This window comes from Macrotis lagotis, chromosome 5 (genome assembly GCF_037893015.1).
Source record: "Macrotis lagotis isolate mMagLag1 chromosome 5, bilby.v1.9.chrom.fasta, whole genome shotgun sequence".
Classification (NCBI taxonomy): Eukaryota; Metazoa; Chordata; class Mammalia; order Peramelemorphia; family Peramelidae; genus Macrotis; species Macrotis lagotis.
In genome coordinates, this window is record NC_133662.1 from 17,030,315 (window position 1) to 17,053,723 (window position 23,409).

General features: G+C 39.1%; 1 protein-coding gene across 1 annotated transcript; it reads right to left on the minus strand.

Moving 5' to 3' along the window:
• Nucleotides 1–8,674: 8,674 nt before the first annotated feature.
• LOC141489206 (uncharacterized) lies at nucleotides 8,675–19,362 on the minus strand. Its single transcript, XM_074189983.1, has 6 exons — nucleotides 19,293–19,362; nucleotides 18,645–19,040; nucleotides 15,530–15,593; nucleotides 12,638–12,750; nucleotides 11,482–11,515; nucleotides 8,675–8,816 (listed from the first exon to the last, which is right to left on the minus strand). Exons 1-6 carry the CDS (start codon nucleotides 19,360–19,362, stop codon nucleotides 8,675–8,677), a joined length of 819 nt encoding a protein of 272 aa, XP_074046084.1.
• Nucleotides 19,363–23,409: the final 4,047 nt, after the last annotated feature.

The window sequence follows — 23,409 nt, forward strand, 5'->3', positions numbered from 1 at the left end:
ATTTTTTAAAATGAGATTATTCAGTTTCCAATTGGTTCTGGGTCTATATCTCCTTGGCCCAATATTGCATATGACTTTTATTGCATTGTGATCTGAGAAAGATGAATTCACTATTTCTGCCTTTGTGCAGTTGATTATTAGGTTTTTATGTTCTACTACATGGTCAATTTTTGTATAAATTGCATCTACTGCAGAGAAAAGGGTATATTCCTTTCTATCCCCATTCTGTTTCCTCCATAAGTCTACAATATGTAGTTTTTCTAACAATCTATTTACCTCCTTAACTTCTTTCTTTCTTGTTTATTTTGTGATTCAATTTAATCTAGATCTGAGAGTAGGAGGTTGAGGTCTCCCAGTAGTAGAGTTTTGTTGTCTATGTCTTCCTGTAGTTCTCTTTCAGCTTCTTCTCTAAGAATTGGATGCTATCACATTGGGTGCATATATATTCAGTATTGAAATAACTTTATTGTTGATGGTACCTTTTAGGACAATAAAATTTCCTTCCTTATCTCTTTTAACACTATTTATTTTTGCAGCTACTTTGTCTAAGATAATACTTCAGCTGAAGAAAAATATATTTTGCTCCAACCTTTTACCTTTGCTCTATATGTATCTCTCTGCTTCAGATGAGTTTCTTGTAAGCAGCATATTGTAGGATTCTGGTTTTTAATCCACTCTGCTATTCACTTACGTTTTAAGGGAGAGTTCATCCCATTCACATTCAAAATTATGATTACTGATTCTTTATTACCCTCCATGCTACCTTCCCTCTGTTTATATTTTTCCCCTTTCCCCCTTTTATCCATATTCCCCAGTATTTTGTTTCTGAATACCACCCCCTTCAGTGTGTTTGTTCTCCTATATCACCCCCTCCCCTTTCTTTCCCCTTTCCCTTTTTCCCTTTTCCCTTCCCTTCCTTTTGTTAGTTCCACTTTTCCCCCTCCCCCTCCCTTTCTCCATCCCCTCTTCCCTTTTCCCCTTTTAATACTTGAAAGGTTAGATGTTTTATAAGTTAACTGAATATGTGTAGGTTGACTTTAAACCAAGTCTGATGAGAAGAACATTCAGGTGTTTCTCCTCTGCTCCCTTCTTCCCCTCTATTACCATAGGTATTTTGTACCTCTTAGTGTAATGAGATTTACTCCATTCAATCCCATCCCTCCTCCTGTCTCCTTCCTGTCCCCCCTTTTTAGGAGGTAGTGTTTTTAAAATCATTCTATCTGAGTCATAGAAAATTCTGAATATCCATCACTTCTAGCTAAGTACATTCTATCTAATAGAGTTAAAATTCTTGAGAGTTATTAGAGTCTTTCTTCCAAGTGGGGTTATAGCCAGTTTCTTCCCATTGGATAGCAGTCTCATGGATAGGTCATGAATGTCCATCACTTTGGGCTAGCTATGTTCTCTCTGTTAGAGTTACAATTCTCAATAATTATGAGAATCTTTTTCCCTATGCTGGGATATAGCCAGTTTCAACTTATTTGATAGCAGTTTTTTTTTCTTTTCCTGCCCCCCACCTTTTTTAACCTTTTCATGTGTCTCTTGAACCTCCTGTTTTATATCCAAATTTTCTATTTAGGTCTGGTCTTTTCATCAAGAATTTTTGGAATTCTTCCATTTCCTTAAATGTCCATCTTTTGCCCTGGAAGAGAAGGCTCAGCTTTGCAGTATTCCAAGCTCCCTTGCTCTTCAAAATATCTCCTTCTAGGCCCTTCAGTCCCTTAATGTTGATGCAACCAGGTCCTGTGTAATCTTTTCTGTGGCTCCTTGATATTTAAATTTTTTTCTTTCTGGCTGCTTGCAGGATTTTCTTTTTTATTTGATAGTTCTGGAATTTGGCCGTAACATTCCTTGGTGTTTTCATTTTTGAATCTTTTTCTGGAGGGGATCGATGTATTCTTTCAATAATTACATTGCCCTCTGGTTCCATGATATCAGGGCAATTTTCCATCACTAGATCCTGTAATATTAAGTCCAGGCTTTTTTTCTCTTCAATGTTTTCAGGAAGTCCAATAATTCTCAGGTTGCCCCCTCCTCAACCTATTCTTGAGGTCAGTGGTTTTGCTAATGAGGTATTTTACATTTTCTTCTATTTTTTTCTATTTTTAAATTTTGTTTAACAGGCTCTTGCTGTCTCATGAAGTTATTAGTTTCTGCAGACGCCATTTTTTTTTAGGGAGGATTTTTCTTCACTAACCTTTTGCAACTCCTTTTCCATTTGGTCAATTCTACTTTTGAAAGAGCTTTCCATTTGACCAATTGAGACTTCGAGGGAATTATTTTCTTTTTGCATTTGCCCAATTGAGGATCTGAGAGAATTATTCTCACTTTTTATTTGACTAATTGTATTTTCTTAGGCTTTGTTTTCTTGTTGCAAGGTATTAATTATCTCTCCAAAATTTTCCAGTTGACTTTTAAACTCCTTCCTTATTTCTTCAAGGGAGTCTTTCTGTGCTGGAGACCAGATCATATTCTCCTCAGAGGTTCTAGGACTTTGAGTTAGGGTGTTTTCCTTCCAAGAATTTTTCTATGGATCCACCTTTCCGCTGACCCTTCTTCTTTTTGCTTAGACCTTGAGTTGGGGAGGGGCTGGTTCACAGGGATTTGGTGTTGGGATTGCTAAAGGTTTTACTCACTTAGTGCAATTTCTCTGGCTGGTCAGTAGGAGGTGCTGGTTGCTGTCTCTGGAGTGTCTGTGACCTTGATTGAGGCCTTCTCCTTTAGTTTGAAGGGAGGGGTTGAAACTATTGAATCCTTTTGCCTTCAATCAATGGTGGGCTTTACCCTTGGATGAGGTCATCCCTCTTCCTATTGTCAGCTGGGCTGGTTCTTCTGCTCACACCCTGTGTCTGAGGCAGAAGTAGTCTGTGATTGTGTTTGTTCCTGGAAGAGGCCTCAACTTCAATGGAGAAGTGGACTCAGACTTCCTCAGACCCAAGGAGCCCAGGGATGGTGTCTGCAGCAATCCTAGCCCTGTCAGCAAGCTTCAGAGGGTGAGTGCCAACACCAGTGCCTCTGCTCCCTAGTTGACTCAAGCCCCCATGGTCTAGCCCCACCACTGATCCAGCAGGTCTGGCTCTTGGGCCCTCAGGCTCCCCACTCCAATTCAACTGATAATCTGGCTAATCGGGGCTGATCTGCCCTCTCTACCAGGACTCACTGGCTCAAACTCACCAAAAGCTGCCGAAGACAAATCCTGAGGTAGATGTTCTTTCTCCTGGCTTTTCTTTCTAGGTTTTGTGGGTCACATTTCTGTTAGAAGTTTGTTTCATATCATAGATGGGGAAAGATCAGGAGACTTTAGAACTGTGCCTGTCTTCTCTCCGCCATCTTGGCCGGAAGTCCAAGAGACAAAGATAATTACAAACTTTCTTGCTTTACCAACTAAAGACCTTATGAGATTGTTGAAAATGTATATCAATTTAACATCAAAACAGATCAGATTACAAAAATTTAGTACAATATTCCTCTTTCTCAAAAGAAATTAATAAATATATATGATTCAATATTCCCAAATTCCTTGACATACAATTTATCCCAATTATATTTTCCTTCTTAATAACATGCACAAATTCATACAGCTTGTCACAGAACTTAGGTGACTAAATTAACTCATTTAGCTTTCAGACAGCTTCCTTTTTCAACACAAAGTGGTGACCTTTTCCTACCAAAGGCCTCTTTTCAAAGCCTCTTGAGGGCACGAAGTCTACATTTACTAAATCTTAACGTCTCAATTAAACTAAACTGAATACAGCCTTCAATCAATATTAGGTTACCAAAAACTTAGCTCACAGTTGAAATCATTTGACAAACTTTGCCACTTACATGATCCCAACTTCATTAATTCCTTAATTTTAAACCTTTTTTAAGCAATTGAATTCAAAACCCAACCTAAAAGGAGTAACATTTAACTCAGGTAACTAACTATTTCAGATCGGAATTACACACACAGAGACACAGAAATGTAGACACAGACACAACTCTTTTGTATCAAATTTACTAAGGTGAGATTGATACTCTGGCTAGTACCAGATCTCAGAATACAGAAACATTTCCCACCTCTCCAGGCCAGTGGAGAGATGTGAAAATGTCCCATTGATGTTTAAATACACACACACATACATTCACACACACACACACACATACACACACACACACACACACACACACATATTTATATTTTTGAATGAATTAAGACCAGTCAAAAAATAACTTTTAGAATCAGTTTCTTGTGGAATATATTTGTATATTAAGAATATATTTGTATATTAAGATTTTGAAATGGGCAATCAATAGTTAAAATTGAATGCATTCTTAAGTAACTTTATAAAATTCAAATCCAGTTACTCTATTACAGACATATTAGTTATTAGCACAGGCTTAATCAAAAGATGTAATCTGAATTTCCTAGTACCAGAAAGCTTTATCTTCTCTTTTAGCTTAACCACAAGGCTTCTCTATCAACCTGCCCATTTCCCTTCCCCCTCCCAAGGGTGAGGCTTTTTCAGCCCAGCTAATGTCTTTAGGGAAGGGGTTTGAAATTGAAAACATGGTCGTTGTCCAACCACCCCCCCTCCCCAAACCAGGAAGAAGGCATGGGGGTCCCCTGTTTTCTTGAACGAGTTTTTTGGGGGTCTTACCCTTCCTGCAGTGAAGCATGCATTCCATCTGAGACAGGTTTGAGTTTTTAAGTTTTAAAAAGAAAATTTCCCTTCTCCCTTTCCCCCTCCCCCTGCAGAGGGTGGGGGCTACAGAGAATAAGAGACAGCATTTCAAAGAGAAAAGATAATTTTCAGGAGCTCAGGTGTTCTGCTTTTGTCAAATCTAATTCCTTCCAAGGATCAAGCACACAACTGGAGGGGACATTTTGGTACCAAGTTTTCCCCGTATTTTAATTCTCCATCAGTTTATAAGTAGGTAAACACATCAACTGGACATGTACCAAATGTCCTTCCTTAACAACCCTCACTCCACAGTAGAGTATAAACCAAACACACCTCAGAACTGCCTTCCTCCAGTCAATCTGAGTAAAACAGAGCAGGCCCACACCAGGACAACTGCAAAAAACCACTTGGGATCAGCTTAGCTGACTCCCTATCTTTTCGCATTTTCCGGAAAAAGGGAAACACAGAAGGAGGGCTAGAGGTCCAATAATTTTCCTACTTTTCTAATCTAGGATCTAAGAAAAGGGGCATGCTTCTCACCTATGGAGTTTGATCCAGTTTCCAAATCTGGGCCAAGTCTCCTGGCTGGTGGGTGCGCCATTATGTAACTGCTGGCTACTTGAGTTCAGTTCTGCCTATGAGGAATCATTATTCAGACTCAGGAAAGCAAGAGTGTAAATAAAACAAATATTTATTTAAAAAGTTACAAGATATAGGAAGGGATATGGAGAAAGAGAGAGAGAGAGAGAGAGAGAGAGATTAAAGGACAGCCAGGCAGCATTGGCTGGGCCATGCTCAGAAGACTGTGGCACTGAGCTGGAGTTCAACCCAAGTTTTTAATGTCTTGTCTCTCATCCAGAATGCAAAAGGTGAATTCCCTTTCTCTTACTGGACCAGGAATTAGGTAAAGCCTAAGGAGATTAGGATACAAATTTTACTTTAAACAATAAATAAATGGTAATGAAGATCTCCACCCAATTTGAGCAGCCTTTAAGATTACAAATTGTTTTTGTAAGGATCATAATTCTCTACTTCTAGTCAATTTACATCTCAAGAGTAGATGGCAGTCAATTTATGTCTCCACCCAATTTTCTTTGGGTTACATTCACAATTCTCTTCATCTTTCCCCTACATCATGCATACACACACACATACACACACACACACACACACACACACACACACACACACACACAGTCACATTGTACTCTGTGTGTGTGTGTGTGTGTGTGTGTGTGTGAGAGAGAGAGAGAGAGAGAGAGAGCCAAAAACAGAGACAGAGATAGAGAGGAGGAGGAGCAAAAGAAGAAAGAAGAAGTAGAAGAAGAGGACAGGAGGAAGAGGAAGAGAAGGAGAAGAAAGATTAGGAGGTAAAGGAGGAAGGAAGTTTTCAGAAAGATTAAAATTGAAAATCACCCAAAGTGAAATGGAGAAGTATGAATAGGAAGGTATGAGTTCATAACCAAGCACTGTGATGTACACACATGAACTCTAGTAGAGTCTGGATTTGCATTTTATGAGCCTAATAGAGGTAGCATACACATCCCTTTCAGGGAGGCAGATGTACTAATTCCCTCATCTGGTTGGTTTAACCCAATGACATATAGAGAAATAGCAACAGGCTCATGTTTATTATATATCTTCATCCCAATTTGTGACAGATTGTGCAGTCTGAGGTGTGGCACAGCTCACTGCTGCCTCACCTCTCTTTCCCATATTTGGTGCTAAAATATGTAAATTCAACTATCTTTGTCTAAAAAAATGAATGTTCTTATATAGAAATTACATATATAACACAGACCAATGAGGAAGTATTAATATTTATTTCATTTTATATTTATTATTACTTTTGATTTTTGTGATATCAGGGAAGGCTCTGCCTCCTCTGCCTCCCCTGACCACAGATCCCTCTCTGAATCTTTTTTTTTTTAGGTTTTTGCAAGGCAGTTGGGGTTAAGTGGCTTGCCCAAGGCCACACAGCTAGGTAATTATTAAGTGTCTGAGACTGGATTTGAAACCAAGTACTCCTGACTCCAGGGCTGCCCCACCCTCTCTGAATCTTTTAGGGAGCTGAGGAATCTATCTGCTCTTGGCTCAAAGACTCCACCAAGTATGTTCTCCCCATTTTAGGGGCTCAGGGTCTAGTAGCCCAATTCCATTTAACTACTTATTACCTTTTGGAAAGGAATATTTGCTTCAAAGATTTAGGAAGAACAAACATTTAAACCTTTTCCTCCAAAACCTTGGTGCATAATGTTTCTATTTCTCCACTAACTCTGAAGGGGTGGGGGTGTGGGGTTGGGATTAGGCTCACAGTTTAGCTCAATTCTTAAATGACATTAATTCCATCAAGTTCAAGTTCAAAGTCCCTCAGACTAGTTTCCTGCCTTTGCAGGCTTCCCCACTCCTTTTCCCCTGTTTTGCTTTTAGAAGGGCTGCAAAATTCAATCTAGATTCCTGGACTTCCAGGTTCCCCACCTTTCTTGTTCTCTATTTGGAGATTCTAGTACTGCACCTAGAACAGAAAAGGATGAAGGAAAAAAGTCTAAACTTCAGGTTCATGATTTGAGACCATATGGCCCAAGAGAGTAGGGGAAGGGGGAAAGAAGAGTCCTACTCTTCTCCCAAGTCTTCTCCCATTTACTTCATGGCATCACTTGCTGTGAGGGAAATCGTTCATCTTCAGATGCAAATTTAAGAAAAGCCCTGAGTGGTCTAGGTCAGACACCTGATACACCAACTATACATGCAGTCAGTGGAGAAAGGCTCTTCCTAAACACTTAATAGTCAAACAAAGAATGCCCAAGTAGGTACACTAGAAATCCCCAATATGAGTAATCACTCTCTTCATGGGTGATATCATTTTAGGTAGTCTACAAATGCCTTTATTTTTTTTTTTGAGTCCGGATCTCCTATCTCTCTCAGGTTAGAAGTGAAGCAGCTATTCTTTGATCCACACTTTTGACTCTGGCACAGAAACTTTTACCTGCTCCACTTTCCTGACCCAAGCCAGTTCACCTCTCCTCAGATAACCTAGAGGTCTGTTCCCAGGAGTACAATATTGGACCCAGACAGTGACAATACCCAAATGACTTTAATGTTCTACAATACAGAAATTTTGAATTCACCAGATTCAGTCTTGTATCATCTTGTTTAGTAAAGTATTAATTTAATTAGCTTTAATTTTTTTTCCTGGAAACAAAAGGCCCATTTTTAATTAAGGTTCTTCCAGTGATACTTGATGAGGAGTTCTTAGGTGGAGAACCAAAAAATAATTTCTGAAGAATTTAAACTGAAAGCCACCCACAGGAAAATGGAGTCCATAGTAGGTATGAGTAGGCTTCAGTTCATGACCAACTTAGTAATGGTCACAAGAGGTGGTATGAAAAATGTTATCACAGAGATTTAGGGCCAGAAAAGAATGCACATTAGTCAAATGACAAGAGTGAAGTATAACAAATGGGCAACTCACAAAATTTGCTGATAAGCATAAAACATCAGGAAACCTCAAATTCCTCCAGAATGTTGGGTTGACTCCCAGAGAACTGTCTAGACAAGAAGGATGTGATTCACAAAGGATGAAAAAACATGGATGAGTTGCTATCTGCAACACTGGAAGAAATATTCATGTCCATAAGACCTCAAATTCAAGAGTACACCCCACAATGCCAATTTTTTGCTAATCAGAAACAAAAACTGGGCATATCCCAGAATTTTGTACAAGGTAAATGCTTAATCATTAAAAAAAAGTTTTATTCATTCTGAGTTATTTTTACAATGCTAGTGTCCCCCCCCCCCCAAATAGTGCTATAGAAGCCTCCCTTACAACAAAGGAAGATAGATAAATAAAACAAATCTATATAAGGTCCATGTCCAATAATGTATGTCTCATTGTCATACATTTTTTGTTCTACTATTCTTTGCTGGAGGAAGTATGCTTCACCGATATTGCTGATAAGAGAACTCTCCTTGTCCCTCCATACTAGATTCTAAGGAGCTGACATCAATTGTTATTTTATGGTGGCATATTCAATATCTTCAGCAGGAATATGAATTTTGGCATTGTTCAATGCTCTGCGGTTTTTGGTGGACACTGTGGCATAATGGATGTTGTCAGCATTCATTTCACTCTCCATCTTCATGGTAGAGCCCGAGGAGCCAAGGGAAAGAGAGACAACATTAATTGTTAAGTAGAGATAAAGGCTTGGAGAGCAAATTGGGAAAGAAGAAACACTGACATGGAAGGGAAAAGGAAGAAAATACCTAGCAAACATCTGTGGGAATGTCCCATTCATACATGAGATGTCTCAGATAGAAGAAAGAGACCTTAGAAATTACTTAGTCTATCTGTTCATGTTATATCTGAGAAAACTGATGCTGAGACAAGGGAAGTGACTTGCAAAGATCACACACAAAACTAGTGACAGAATAGGAACTAGACTTCAGATACCCTGACTTCCAGTGATCATCATAAGCTTCTTGAGGGCAGGGAATGTCTTTTGCCCCTTTTTGTATCCCCAACACTAAATAAATAGTAGGCACCTAGTAGGTGGGGGGAGGGGATGTGGTAGAGTACATTGTTAAAATTTGCCAGTACACACCTCAAAATAGTATCAGGGAACTGAAATCAAATTTATATCAGGGAATACAAAATGTATTACTATAGTTTTCAAGATAGAACCTTTTTTTTTTTAATTTGGAGGACAGACCAGCATGTGGCAGAGCAGCCCTGTCTATCCTCTGAACCCAGAAAAAAGGGGGGCCCTCCAAGTTTTGCCAGCTCATTCTTATCAGCCAACAGAAAAGGATATCTCCTCTGACAATCTTCCCCACAATCCCAACCAGGAAATAACTTTGAAGATATCCTCAGTTTCTAAGACCCACTGAGGAGCCCACTGCAACCCTCACCATTCAGTACCATTGCCATGCCCACACTCTGCCCCAAAGGCTCACTTAGTGCTCTGTGGGTTTATCAAATTGATTATGGAGATTATCATAGAGATTAGGGAATTCCTCTGATCAACACCCCACTCCACACTCCCCTCCCATTGTACCAATACCAACAACAATACATTTCAAGAATATTTGAGAATTTACCAATTATATCCCTCACAGGAAATTTGTAAAGTCAATAGTATAAATATTACCCTAATTTTACAGATGAGGAAACTGAAGGTCTAAGAGACTTTATAACACCAGTGGCTCATCCAGCTAGGATATGGCAGCCATGGAACTAGAACCTGGCTTCTTAGCTGCTAGTTCACTCCTTTTTCTATTATACTAACCAATCTCTAATGACTAATGTATTTTTGAAAATGAGCAGGGTTTCTTTTAATGGACTGAGGATTTTTCCCAGTCTTCTGTATTTATACCAACTCAACCAATCAGCAAACATTTAATTTACAAATGCTATGTGAAATGATAGTACATACTATGCTAAACAATAAAAGTACAAAAGGGGGCAAAAGGCAGTTCCTACCCTCAAGGAGCTAACAATCTAATGACCTGTGGTACCCGCTGATCTGATGCTCTCTAACTTAAAGATTCTGCAGAGTAACTGTTCTCTTTGCTTCAATTATTCAGGGAATTGGCAATTCACAATATAAAGACATTTGAACATTTTGGACCTCTCCTAAGTCTTCCTCTATTGACATTTCATTGTGGAATGGCAGGTGACTGACCCTGGAATGCCTCAGACTATGTTAAGAAAAGACAGATTCTGGAAAAGTTACAAAAGAGGATGAATTTGTCTAAGGACTAGCTCAGCTAAGTACAGAGAAGTTCATGACCAAAAGGTAATGAATTCTTTGACTGTGGCATCCCATTATACAAAAATAAAAATAAATTCATACAGTTGTAACTAGGATAGCGTGATTGAGGTTTTATGCCTTGGTAAATACTATCTATCCTAAAAGGTATGGGAGCATGCTTCCCCTCCAAGCCAATTATAGTGTTTTCTATTTTGCCCTCTTAGGACATGCCATATCTTAACTCATATCTAAGTCACTCCAATTTTCCTCCTCGTCTCAATGTATCATCTTCCTTTCTTCTTCCTCCTAGAGATTATCTTCAAGACTATACTAAATGAGATAAACAATTTTCTTTGCCTTCTCAACTGTTCCACAAAGATCCAAATTATTTCCTTGGGCCATCTTCCACTAAGAATTTCTACTCATTGGGTCTCCACATTTTTTTTCCTTCTTTATTTTATTATATTATATCATTATGATATATTCTTTAATATATTATTTTCCTTAAACTCTTCCAAAGTATAAGGAAAGAGCTATGATAAGAAATGTAGAAGATGTAAAAACAAAAGTTAATAAAAAATTAATTGAAAATATAATTGAAGTATAACTAAGATGGTGACTGGAACTTTATATCTAGTTGCCAGTATTTCAAGGAGCATGCAGGCATACTTCTTCCCTGTTTCCATCCTCAGAGTACCTGGACCTTTATGAATATTATTGCAAAAGACACAACCTTTCTTGCCTTATAACTAAGACATTCTAATCCTTATTCCGCCATGCTTTCTTTTATGTTCTCTTCACAAATTGCCTACAATATTGTTCCAAATAGTTTAAAATTTCTTTTATGCCTCAAGGATTCAGTCATTCTCCTGTGGGCCACTTTCTGTCATGAATGTGTCCATCTCTTTCAAACTAGGTAATCTATTCCTTTCCATCTCTAATTTACAGAATTTAAAATCTGATTATGTGAAGAGTAATTAAAAACTCTATCCTGCCCATAGCACAGGTGAAAGGTATGAAGCCATCTATAGGTGCATACATGAAGAGGAAAAGTAGCCTTACTCACCTTTGACTTCTCTCCTTGTTTCTCAGAGTCATCACCTGCCAAAAGAAATACCCTTAGAGAAGTGAACTCTATATGGAAGTTAATAGGGAGATACTGCCTCAGTTGCCTAGTTCTTTTGTTCTTTTACTTTCAGCTTAAGTTTTACCACCATGGATGGTGTTCCATTTCTCCATTCCTCATCCTCTTTCCCCAACACAATTCAAAATGTTGAACTGGCTACTTCCTCTAAGCTTTAAGAGGAACTAGTTGGGGTAGATTCCAGGTAAATATATTTGAGCAGGCATGGTTATAGTCTACCTAGTCTGACATTCAAAGCTCTATGGAAACTGATTCCATTCAGTCTTCCTAAACTCACTTTCATTTATTCTGTTCCAGCTAAACTACTCGTGCTATGCTCAATGAGTGGAGCAATATTCACCAGCCCTACCCCCACCTACATTTATTGAATTCCTCTCCCTGGTTTCCAGCCCCAAGTCAAGTGTTGTGTTCTCCCCAAATTCCATCTAATGAATTTTATTGAAAGTGATCTCTCCTTCCTCACACTTCTCAGAACACTATGACTGGTCCAGTGTTGTACTCATTTCATTCTCTCCTAAGACACTTAGTCATGTACAAGCCCTTCTCCCCCACTTTTATTTTGTAAGCTACTTGAGAATTGTGTCTGTGTCACAACTATTTTTGTCTCTCCAAGCTCTTAACACTATCTTGCTCATTGTATGCAAATCTTTGTTGAAATAAATTGAATTTAATGGAGAATTCAGCTGAATTTGCTCAGTAACATGGAGCAAAGGAGGAGAAATATTCATCTCCAAGTAAGCAGTCATTCATTCAAGGTTCAATTTGTTGAATACCTACTATGTATAAAATTCCTTTTTTCTAAAAGAATAGAGGAGGAAGTAGCAAAAATAAAACAAAATCCTTGCCACACCTGGCCAAGAAACTCAGAATCTACTAGGAGAATTGTAATACCTGTAGTAGAATAAGATGAGCCATAGAGGAGAGAAAGAGAAGGGGTTCAGTTAGCAGACTGACTAAACAAAATCCTGAATGAATTCTCTTTCACTAGTCTAAGATTGCAATTTTAGAGGTATGTGAGATCAGGAAGATTGGGGACAGAGAGGGAAGGTGTAAAAGGGTTAAGACACAGCTTTTCTCACCTTTCCTTGCTTTCTTATAGATATTCTTGAAACAAATGATGCCCACAACAAGGAACACCAATAAGAGTAGGCAAGAAAAAACCACACCCAAAATGATGAACTTGTTTGAGGAACTAAGGAAAAGAGAGAAAGATGTCAGTGAGAGAAAATGGGTGGGGTGGAGAAGTAAACTACCTGGGGGACCTGATTTGATCTGTACCTAATGTAACAAAAAGGAAGGCATTTTTGGCAGTGAGAGTATATCCTACTACCCCAGAGGTTTTTTGAGGCTTAAGATTCAGAAATAGGGCTATTAAGCAGTAGCATTTTCATCAAATATTAGGCTGAAAAACTGGTTAGGTAAATCACCAGTTTTTCACCATATTTGAGGAAAGGGGTAGAATTAAATGTCATATTAATCAAAAGGCATATTTTCTAATTCTGTATAATATTTTTTACATTTATAGCTTTGAGGGATAACTGGAAGATACTTTGGTGATCATTTTGCTGATACCTCTAGTTTTCATATGAGGAAACCGAGGTCACCCAGGAAATCATTTAGTTTTGAGACTAGCTTATAGCTCCTCTGTAAAGCATAAGATTTTGGATTTAATCTTGATTATATCTCTGCCCATCTAGAAAATTATAACAATGAAATCTATATAACACTTACCTCTCACCTGGTGAGACAGTAGCTGAAATATTAAACCTGGAAGTAAGAGAACCTGAGTTCAAATCCAGTCTCAGACATTTATTAAATGTGTGACCCTAGGCAAGGCATTTGTGGATGCATCAGTTGGTAGTAACAGATCCACTTGTATACTCTCTAATTCTCCATAATATGTGGCACCTTTATAGATTCATAGTATAAATGGAAGATACTTTGGTGATCATCTATCTTATCTAATACTTCCAGTTTTTATGAGGAAACTGAGGTTACATAGGAAATTATTTAAAGTATTGGAACTAGGTTAGCTCCTCTTTAATGTATAAGACCTTGGATTTGATCTTGTTTATATCTCGGTCCATCTAGAAAATTGTAGCAATGAAAGTACTCGACCTAGAATAAGAAGACCTGAGTTCCAATCTACCCCGGACACTTATTACCTGGGTGATCCTGGGCAAGTAACTGAGGATGTGGTTAAGAGGAGTGGGTTGTACTAAGTGACATATCAGTTAGTTGTATTAACAGGTTCACTCGTATGCTCTCTGTTTCTCTATAATAAATAAGTGGCACCTTTATAGGTTCATAGTATATCTGAAAGATGATCATCTTGTCTAATACCTCTCATTTTACATATGAGGAAACTGAGGACACACAGCAAATTATTTGAAGTGTTAAATTTAGCTTGGTTCCTCTGTAAGTAAGGTATAAGGCCCTGTATTTAATCTTGTTTTTATCTTTACCCATCCAGAAAATGACAGTGGAATCTTTCTGATGACACTTTTCACCAGGTGGTCCAGTGGATAAAGAATTGTACTTGGAATTAGAAAGACCTGAGTTCAAAAACAGCCTTAAACATTTACTGTTACCCTGGGCAAATCACTTAGACTATGTCTGCCTCTTAATGTCCTCTCTAGACACTTTTCCCTCATATTGATCACTTGCATTGCTCAAAGAATGTCAAGTTCTTCAGTTTCGATGAAGTTTGCTTAGCCAAGGTTTAACAGAACACAATTCTAAGAAAGGATAATAAACTTTAGAGATCTTTCACAGAATGTAACCCAGCTTCTTTGTTTCACAGATGACAAAGTTGAGTACCAGAAGGGGGCAAATACTGTGAGGGCTGCAGATCTCAGAGATAAAGAGAACTTTGAACAAGGTCTCCAGGAGTGAAGATGGCTTCGAATCTGTTCCTCTGGGCCCCAGAATTTAGAGCTAGATAAGACCTCATATATCATTAAATCCAACATTTGCATTTTATAGTTAGGAAACTGAAGCTGAAAGAGGGAAATAACTTGTCCATGTTCAGAAGCAATGCAAAAATTAAAATCCAGGTTCTCTCTTGAATGCCAAAGTCTTGATAATTGTTTTAATCCCATGGAACCATTGTGATGTGGTTCCCATTTAGTGATTTGGGAATCCTTTGGGAATTCAAAATGATAGACCCAGAAGTTAGGGCTAAAAATTTTTAAATGGTTCCTCTACCAATAAATAATTGCAGATTATGAGTATGGATATACAACATTTTTGTTGCTGAAAGTTCACAGAACTAAAAAAAGCTGGGAATCACTGGTGTAGAAAGATAAAGGATACTATGAGAATTCTGAATGCCAAATAGGCACAAGATAGAGTGCAGTTTGTGAAGGCAAAATTGTAAAGTACAGAAAATTTGCTTTCACAAACCCTTCACTCCTCCTTGTACACTGTCATGTACTTTTCATCAATTCATCTTTTGTGACAATTTGGCATCTTCAAGTTGGGGAAAAATCAAGCCTCCTTGTAACAATGTAAGGCACTCCCCAGCTTGGCCAAAAGACAAGTTTTTTTGTCCCAAGTGGTAAACTAGTGACAAGTTTCTGAGCTCAGCTGATCCTAGTTTGTCTCTAATATCTGTCACAATCAGGAAGCACTGAGGGGAGGGACAATTGTGGTTAAGCTAATTGTGACTAGCCATAGTTAGTAAGTGTCTGAGACTACATTTGAATTCAGATCTTCCTGACTCCCTGCCCAGTGCGCTATCTGCTCTGCTACCAACCTGCCCCAGGATATTAGATCTTAAGATCATGGTGAATCTAAATTTGAGAGGAAGAGCATTAAATGAAGTTGTCCTAAACCCACTGCTGCCTTAAGCTCCCCAAGGAAAAGATCAGTGAATCTTGGAGGAGACCACTGCATTCTAGGGGTTGGAGAAGTTTAGCTTTTAAAACCCAGACTTCTGAGACAGAGAAGTTTTTGGGAAGTAGAGATACCTGTTGGGAACCTGGCTATCAGAAGTGACTTCTGAGGTAGGTTTCACTGGTCTCTGTGATTGAACTGCAAAGAGAAGAAATAGAGAGAAACATATGAACTTGCCACCTCCAATTATCAGCCAGGACCTACCAGGACAGGAAAGCTGATCCTGTATGAAAATGATGCTTCAGGGGCAGTTAGATGGCAAAGTGGTTAGAGTATCAGCCCTGGAGTCAGGAGGACCTGAGTTCAAATTTGGCCTCAGGCACTTAATAATTGACTAGTTGTGTGACCTTGGGCAAGTCACTTAACTCCAGTGCCTTAAATAAATAAAATTTAAAAAGAAATAAAATGATGCTTCAAAAAGTATAATGCCTTTGTGAATATAATCTATATAATATGTCTTATGGTCAGATACCATTCATTATACTATCTCTAGGATTCAGTCCTATTGTTCTTACTGCCGTTGTGCTAAGACTCCTCAAGGGTCCTTCCTCTGCCAGACTATTGGGTTGTTTTTTCCTCATGAGATTACTAGAAATCTTATCACTGAAAAAAAAAAGCTGCATCTTCTTCTGTTCCATCTCCAGGTTTGCCACTGAAATCTCACATGCAGAAAGGGTTCAGAGACCATAGGAATAAAAAGAGCAGAACAAATTTTTGTCTCTTTTCAGTTATTTGTGGGGATGTGTAGATGAATGTGTGGAAGTATATGTGCATGTGAGACTCTGAATCTACATGATTTCTAGATGTAACTTCTTATCATACCTGGGAAAAGATCAGTCATTTTCTCCAGGGACAAGAGACCAAATGGAGACAGCTAGGTGGTGCAGTGGGTAGAGTTTGGGGCCTGGGGACCTAAGTTCAAATCTGACTTCAGATACTTGCTAGCTGTGGTAAATCACTTAACCTGTGTGGAATTACCTTGAATTATAAAATCTGATGACTTTTTCTCAATCCTTATCCTCTTTGATCACTATGCAGTCTTTGATACCATTGATCACACTCTTTTCCTTGCCATTCTCTCTTCCCTAGATTTTCAATATCTTGCTCTCTCCTTGTTCTCCTCCTACCTATTTGACCATTTCATCTTAATTTCCTTTGCCTTATCCTCATCCATCTAGTGGAGGGCAGGAGAAGGAACTGAAGCACAGAGCTCAGAGAGGAAGGGGAGGATAGCCTTTCCATGATGGTCCTCATCCACACAGATTTATACCAAAGAAAGGTTATGTCTTCTTTCTCTAGGTGTCATTCAGAAGCCCTCTTCTTTTCTACCCTACTACTTTACTTGGTGATCCCAATAGTCCTCAAGAATTGAATCATTTTCTTTATGTTGTTGATTCTCAGATTTATCTTTCCTATGACCCTGACCTCCTACTACCTTTCAGATATCTCATACTGGATGTCCAGCAAAATCTCATACTCAGGTTATACAAAACTAAACTCATTACCTTTCCTCCTATGTTCTTCCTACCTCCCTAATTTTCCTATTACTGCCTAAAGCAATATAATCATTCCAGTCTTCTAGGCTCAGTCATCCTTATGTCTCACTTCCTATATCTAATCTTTTGCTAAGGTCTGTTTATTTAACTTTTGCAGTATTTCTCAAATGTAATACCTTCTCTCCTATTATACTGCCACCATCTTGGTGTGGAGCATCATTCCCTCTCACTTTGAGGGATGTTTGTCCTTCATTTTTGAAGAAAACCACAACATTAGGGAGGTGATGCCATGACAAGCACATGAATTAGAGTGAAGGGTGCTGTGCTAAGTCACCAGTTTCACTTTCTTCTCCAGAGTCATTTGGGTCCAGTGGTCAGATATGAATCAGTACTACTGGAGATGATCCTGGATACAAAGCAATCAGGGTTAAGTTACTTGCCCAAGGTCATATAGCTAGTGTCAAGTGTCTGAGACTGAATTCGAACTCCCACCCTCCTGTCTCCAAGGTCAGTGCTCTATCCACTGTGCCACCTAGTTGTCCCTTAACTACTGTAGTAGCCTCCTGGTGGATCTGCCTGCCTCCTCTTTGCCACTCCAATCCATCTTACATGTATCCATCAAAGTGACTGAATACAGACCCAACTAAATCACCTCCCTACTCAGTAGATTCCAGTAGATCCCTATTGACTCCAGGAGCAAATGCAAAATTCTTAGTTTGGCATCTTGTACCCATTACATCCCAACAAATGCTCTTAGATCCAGAGAAATTGGACTCCTTTATTTTCTTTAGACAATACCCTCCATCTCTTGGGTCCAGGAACTTTTTCTGACTGTCCCCCATGTCTGGAATGCTTTCCTTTGTTTTCTCTGCTTTCTGACTTCCTTCAAGTCCCAATCAAAATCTCACTTCTATAGCAAGCCTTTCCCAACCCTCTTGATCCTACTGACTTCCCTTTGTTAATTATTTCCTATTGATCCTTTGTGTAGCTTGTTTGTATATATTTGTTTGCTTTTTGTTCTCCCCCCAATAAATCCTGAGATCCTTGAGGAAAGGGAGAATTTTTTGCCTCTTTTAGTATCTGTAGCCCTTAATATTTAACACAGTGGTGGGGATCTGCTGCATAGTAGGAGTTTAACACATGTTTTTTGACTGACTGTGTGCCTCAGTTTCTTCACCTATAAAACTGGAACAATAGTAACACTTACCTCCCAGAATTGCTGAGAGAATGGAATGAGATAATATTTATAAAATGCCTAGCACTATGACTGTCAAATAGCAAGTGCCGGAGAAATTAATTCAACTTAGAGCCAGAGTTCTTAACCTGGGATCCAATGGCTCCCAAGAGGTCCATGAAGAGAATTCAAGTAAATTTGGATGCAGAGAATAAATACACATTTCTTTTCAATTATTTGTAAGCACTATTTGGAGGAGGCATTTATAGGCTTCACCAGAGTGCCAAAAATATGCAGGACCCAGAGAAAATCTAGAACTCCTGACTAAAGCATGAGTGTGGAGAGCAGGGAAGAGCTGAGGGGAATGAGAGAGGAGAGAAAAAGGGAGGACTAGAAAGGATGAGAGGTTGTCTGGAGGTCCTGAGGAGCCCCATGAGCCCCTTGGAAGGGCCTTCACTTAAGCAGCTGATTAACAAACTTGTTGAATTCAATTGAATAGGCTCACCCAGAGGGACTTACCTGGGGACACCACCAGATGGAATCTCCTGAGAATGTCTGGTACCTCTTTAGGTGGTGTAAGGATCTTACACTCATAGACACCTGAATCATTTATTTTGAGCTCATACATTGTGATAGTGAAGATGTTTCTCTTGCTGTCAAAAGAGTAGAAGTAATCCTTGCCTAATAGTGAAAACTTGGAGCTTGCTAATAAACATGATATCCAGCAGGACTCTCCATTACTTATCTTTTTACACCAATTCATGAATCTATTTTCATGTTCCTGAGGGTTGTAGGAGCAGCTCACACTGAATGTCTCCCCTTCCAGTCTATGTTCTTCCTCAGAATGAACTACATGTCTCCTGGAACCTGGAGTGATCTCCTGGGCCTGGAGCTCATCCCATCTCCCTGGCTTGTCTGGGGGATAAGAGGATAAAGGGAAGCTGGTCACCTCAGAGAGCAGCCTCTCTGATCTCCTATAGACAGAAAATGCCCTAAAGAGGTTGTTCATGGTGTCTCCCTCCCTCCCTAGCCCCTGGACACCCCATGGCACCCTACCCCATCTCAATCTTCTCTCCTACACTCCCCTACTTCCCCTACATTCACCCTCCCTCAGCCCTTTCCTCCTTATACTCCACCCCCCATAACCACCCCCAGCTCTTTCCCCACCTGAGTTTCCTGGTGGCAACAGCAGCAGCAGCAGCAGCAGCAGCAGCACCTCTAGGATTTTGGGGACCATGCTGGGCCTCTTGTGTAGCTCAGAGGGAGACACACAGAAAGCTGCCAAACCTCAGTCTGTCCCACAGGGGCAGAGTTCCGACTGTGCTCCTCTCTCTGAACCTCTGTGAGGGAAGAACTAAATGTGGAGGAATAGCTCTGATGCAGTTAGTGGAGGGCAGAAGAAGGAACTGAAGCACAGAGCTCAGAGAGGAAGGGGAGGATAGCCTTTCCATGATGGTCCTCATCCACACAGATTTATACCAAAGAAATATGATTTTGCTACATACCCACATTACAGAATTTTGTCTCTCTGCCCAAAATGACATTTGTCAGATCTATGAGCCTGAAAGTAGAGTCCCACTGAACAGCTTAAGCCTTCAGAGGATGTGGCTGCTATTTGTCATTTCTTAATCCATTGACTTTCTTTTCTTCTACCACAATTTCCCCGATCTGTGGACACCCAGAATAGCAGGGCTAGAAGGGGGAGCAATAACATAGTTTGAAGTTGGATTTCAGGAAGTTCTCAGGATCATCATCCTGAGGTGCCTCCTGTGAAATGTGTAACTTCAGACCATATGCAGCTGACAGAGGCCAGGGAGCATCTTCTTACCACTACCTGCCCTTTTCCTATGACTAAGAAGCATCAAAGGTGCACTTAGATCCCCCCCTCTTTCTTTTCTAGAATATATAGATGGCAGAAATTTCGAAAAATAATTTGTTGGACCACCTTATTTTGTAACTGGGGAAGGAGAGAAGTGACTTAGTCACAATAATATAAATAGGAATCTTCCTCCTGTTATTTCTAGGTCCTCATCCAGTTTAGTCTGTCCATTCTCAAGGGAGAGATTTACCTGAAGGAGGTAGGCAAGAAGGAACAAATAAAATAGGATGCATAGCTGGGGCATCAAGAGAGCACCCTTAACCACTTTCTAGGACTTCCTCCTAAGGCTTCTATGAATTCCTAGAATATAAAATGTTGGTGAGAAGGCTACTACACTTGAACCCTGGATGCCTGAGTTCAAACCTTAGCCTTGATCTTTCCTTCCCATGCAAATATGGATAAGTCAAGTAGCTGCTTTAGGTTAATTACTCATCTATAAAGGAGTTGATTTTCTCCAATGTTTCCTCCAAATAGCTAATGATCTCCAGTTAGGAAAGAGTATTGAGTCATTGGTACTGCCACCACACAGTTCTTTTATGATCAAGTGATTAATTAGTGGTCTCAGATTGAAATATTCTTATTCATCACCCTATTTTTAGATCGGAGCCATGGTATGGAATGAAGGTGCCTAATGAGCTACCATTATTAAACTGTTCCCCTGTTGGGGAATTAATCCAACAGGGCTAAGGTGCTTGATGCTGATACTCATAGTCCCTGAGGAGTTGCAAATATTATGTCATCATCACTGTTTTTGACCTTCTTTTTGACACTGGAATTTGATGGGGTTTTTTGTTTGTTCATTTGTTTTTAGGTTTTGCAAGGCAATGGAGTTAAGTAGCTTGCCCAAGGCCACACAGCTAAGTAATTATTAAGTGTCTGAGGCCGCTGGATTTGAACTCAGGTACTCCTGACTCCAGGGTCAATGCTCTATCTGCTGTACCACCTAGCTGCCCCAAAATTTGATGTTTTTAAAGAGAAAATAGGACTGTTCAACTTTGCACAGAAAATTCATCAAATTTACATGCAAGTCATGACATCACCTTGTGATACCACTATTCCTTTTGGATACCAAAAGAAAAACAGTAAAAGTCCAATTAGGGCATTGGGTGAAATAACCTCTAAGGTTTATTCCAGGACTAAATCCATAATCCCAAAATTGATCACAAGCTCATTTTATCCAACTTCCAGGATATGAATAATCCTTTCCATAATGTATTCAGTTTCTTTTCTTTCATCTTCTGTCACATGGGAATAAAAATGATTTGGCAATATTGTCCTGGAGAACAAACTCTAAAATTTGAAATAATTTTAGAAAAAAATTTATTAGGTTATTTGGTAGAGGAGAGCAAGTCAGAAAGGAGGCATGGCTCCCTCTTGTCCAAGCTCTGGAAGCGTTATCGTATGTCCCCATATGTATAAAATGCACTTTAATTTTGGTGTCCAAAATTGAAAAACAATGTATTACTTAAAGTTATTGAACTCAAGTTTTATTCATCTTGAAATTCAGAGACCACCCCTAAGACCCAGCAACCAACCATTCCTGTGGTCACAGATGAGCCACCCAATCCCAACCACTTGCAAGAAGAAAAAAATAAAATGTGTTACATCTGACCACTCTCCCCATGATCCACCCTCTCCTCCATCACTCACATTCCCCCCCTCCCCCATCCCCCTTTCTCTCCTTTTTACTCTACCTTTCAGGCATCTTTTAGGCAAGTCTGGTGCATGTACGCAGACTTAGTCTATTCCATTTCATGAACCTGAAGCATCAATTGTATCCTCCTTTGAAATCAGTATCTTCTTTTTCACCAGCAATTCTTCTGGTCCAGAATCATCTTCCTACTTTCTGTCATAGAAACAATGAAAAAGAAATCCAGAGTAAGATATATATTTTCAGAGAAAGAAATCTATAGATTTGTTATATATCTTGTTGTTTAGTTCTTTTTTAAATCATGCCCTTTGTAATACCATTTGGGGTTTTCTTGACAAAGATATTAGTTTGCTAGTTCCTTCTCCAGCTCATTTTACAGATGAGGGAAAGCATTTTTCCTTTCTTTACTAAGGTGAAGAGAGTTAAGTGACTTACCTAGTATCTCATAATTAATAAATGTCTGAGGCCATATTTGAACTCAGGAAAATGATTATTCCTGACTTCTGGTCTGGAACAAGCACTATTCACTGGAAGGAAGTTCTGAAGGGAACAAAAACAAAAAAATGACAGTGTTGAAACTTCCATGTTAACTTTGAATTATTAAAAACAAACAAAAATAAAACTTATGCATGGTGAGAGAAAAGGTTCATTTAATAGAAATTCAAAATTTCATATATAATTCTCTTTACGTTTTTCTACACATATCAAAATGTTCATGTTTAGAAATATGTGTTAAGGTAATAATAAGATAGAAAATTTATTTTAAGAAATAAAACTGTCACTTCCTAGAACTGATGAGAAAATTAGGATTTTCCAATGGATGTGATACCAAGTATGTATTTTCAGAAGACAAACCATCAAAGAGAGGAACATTCTTGCTCAGGTAGATGTTATCTCTATAAAAGTCACTTTGGAAAAAATTTAGTTCATTGATCTCTCATCTCTTTCTCCAATTTATCCTCCCCTTTATCTTACATAACCAATCTATTACCAAGGCCTTTTAATGTTACCCTTATAACATCTCTCTTTTATACCCCCTTTCTCTCTTTTGACATTGCCACCACCATTATTAACTAGTTATTGTTCAGTTGTTTTTTATGTCATGTCTGTCTCTTCATGTCCCATTTGGGGTTTCCTTGGCAAAGATCCTGTAGTGGCTTGCTATTTCCTTCTCCAGCACATTTTTCAAATGAAGAAACTGAGGCAAACAAGATTAAGTGACTTGTCCAGGATCACAAATCTAAGTATCACAAAGTATCTAAGCCTGAATTTGAACACATGAAGATAAGGCATCTGGATTCCAAGCCCTGTGCTCTATGTACTGTGCCACCTAATTTTCCTGAACTCCTGAGCTATTGATGTTGGTCTTCCTGCCTCAAGATTTTGCCCACTCCAATTCATCCTGCACTTAGCTGTCAAAGTGATCTTACTAAAAAATTCATGTCTGATCATGTCACTCCACCCCACCTTTCTCTAAATTCAATAAACTCCCTTGGTTCCTTTTCACTTCTTAAGACAAAATTTGCCATCCTTTACCATTTCAAGCCATTCCCATTATGGTACCTTTCTACCTCTTTAGTCTTCTTACTCTCCCCACCCCTGAAGGATTTTTTATTCAATCACTCTTACTTCCTTGCACAAGACACTCCATCTCTTGATTTGGTGAATTTTTGCTGGTTGTTTCCCATGCCTGGAATTCTCTTCCCCCTCCTCCTCACCTTCTGACTTTCCTGTCTTCCTTTAAGTCTGAACAA

Bases quoted from the DNA above. Each gene is read 5' to 3' on its own strand.
- LOC141489206 (XM_074189983.1), bottom strand. From the start codon at position 19,362: ATGGTCCCCAAAATCCTAGAGGTGCTGCTGCTGCTGCTGCTGCTGCTG. The intron at 19,041-19,292 runs GTGGGGAAAGAG...CTTATCCCCCAG, and splicing joins GTTGCCACCAGGAAACTCAG to ACAAGCCAGGGAGATGGGAT. The intron at 11,516-12,637 runs GTGAGAAAAGCT...TTCTTTTGGCAG, and splicing joins CTATAAGAAAGCAAGGAAAG to GTGATGACTCTGAGAAACAA.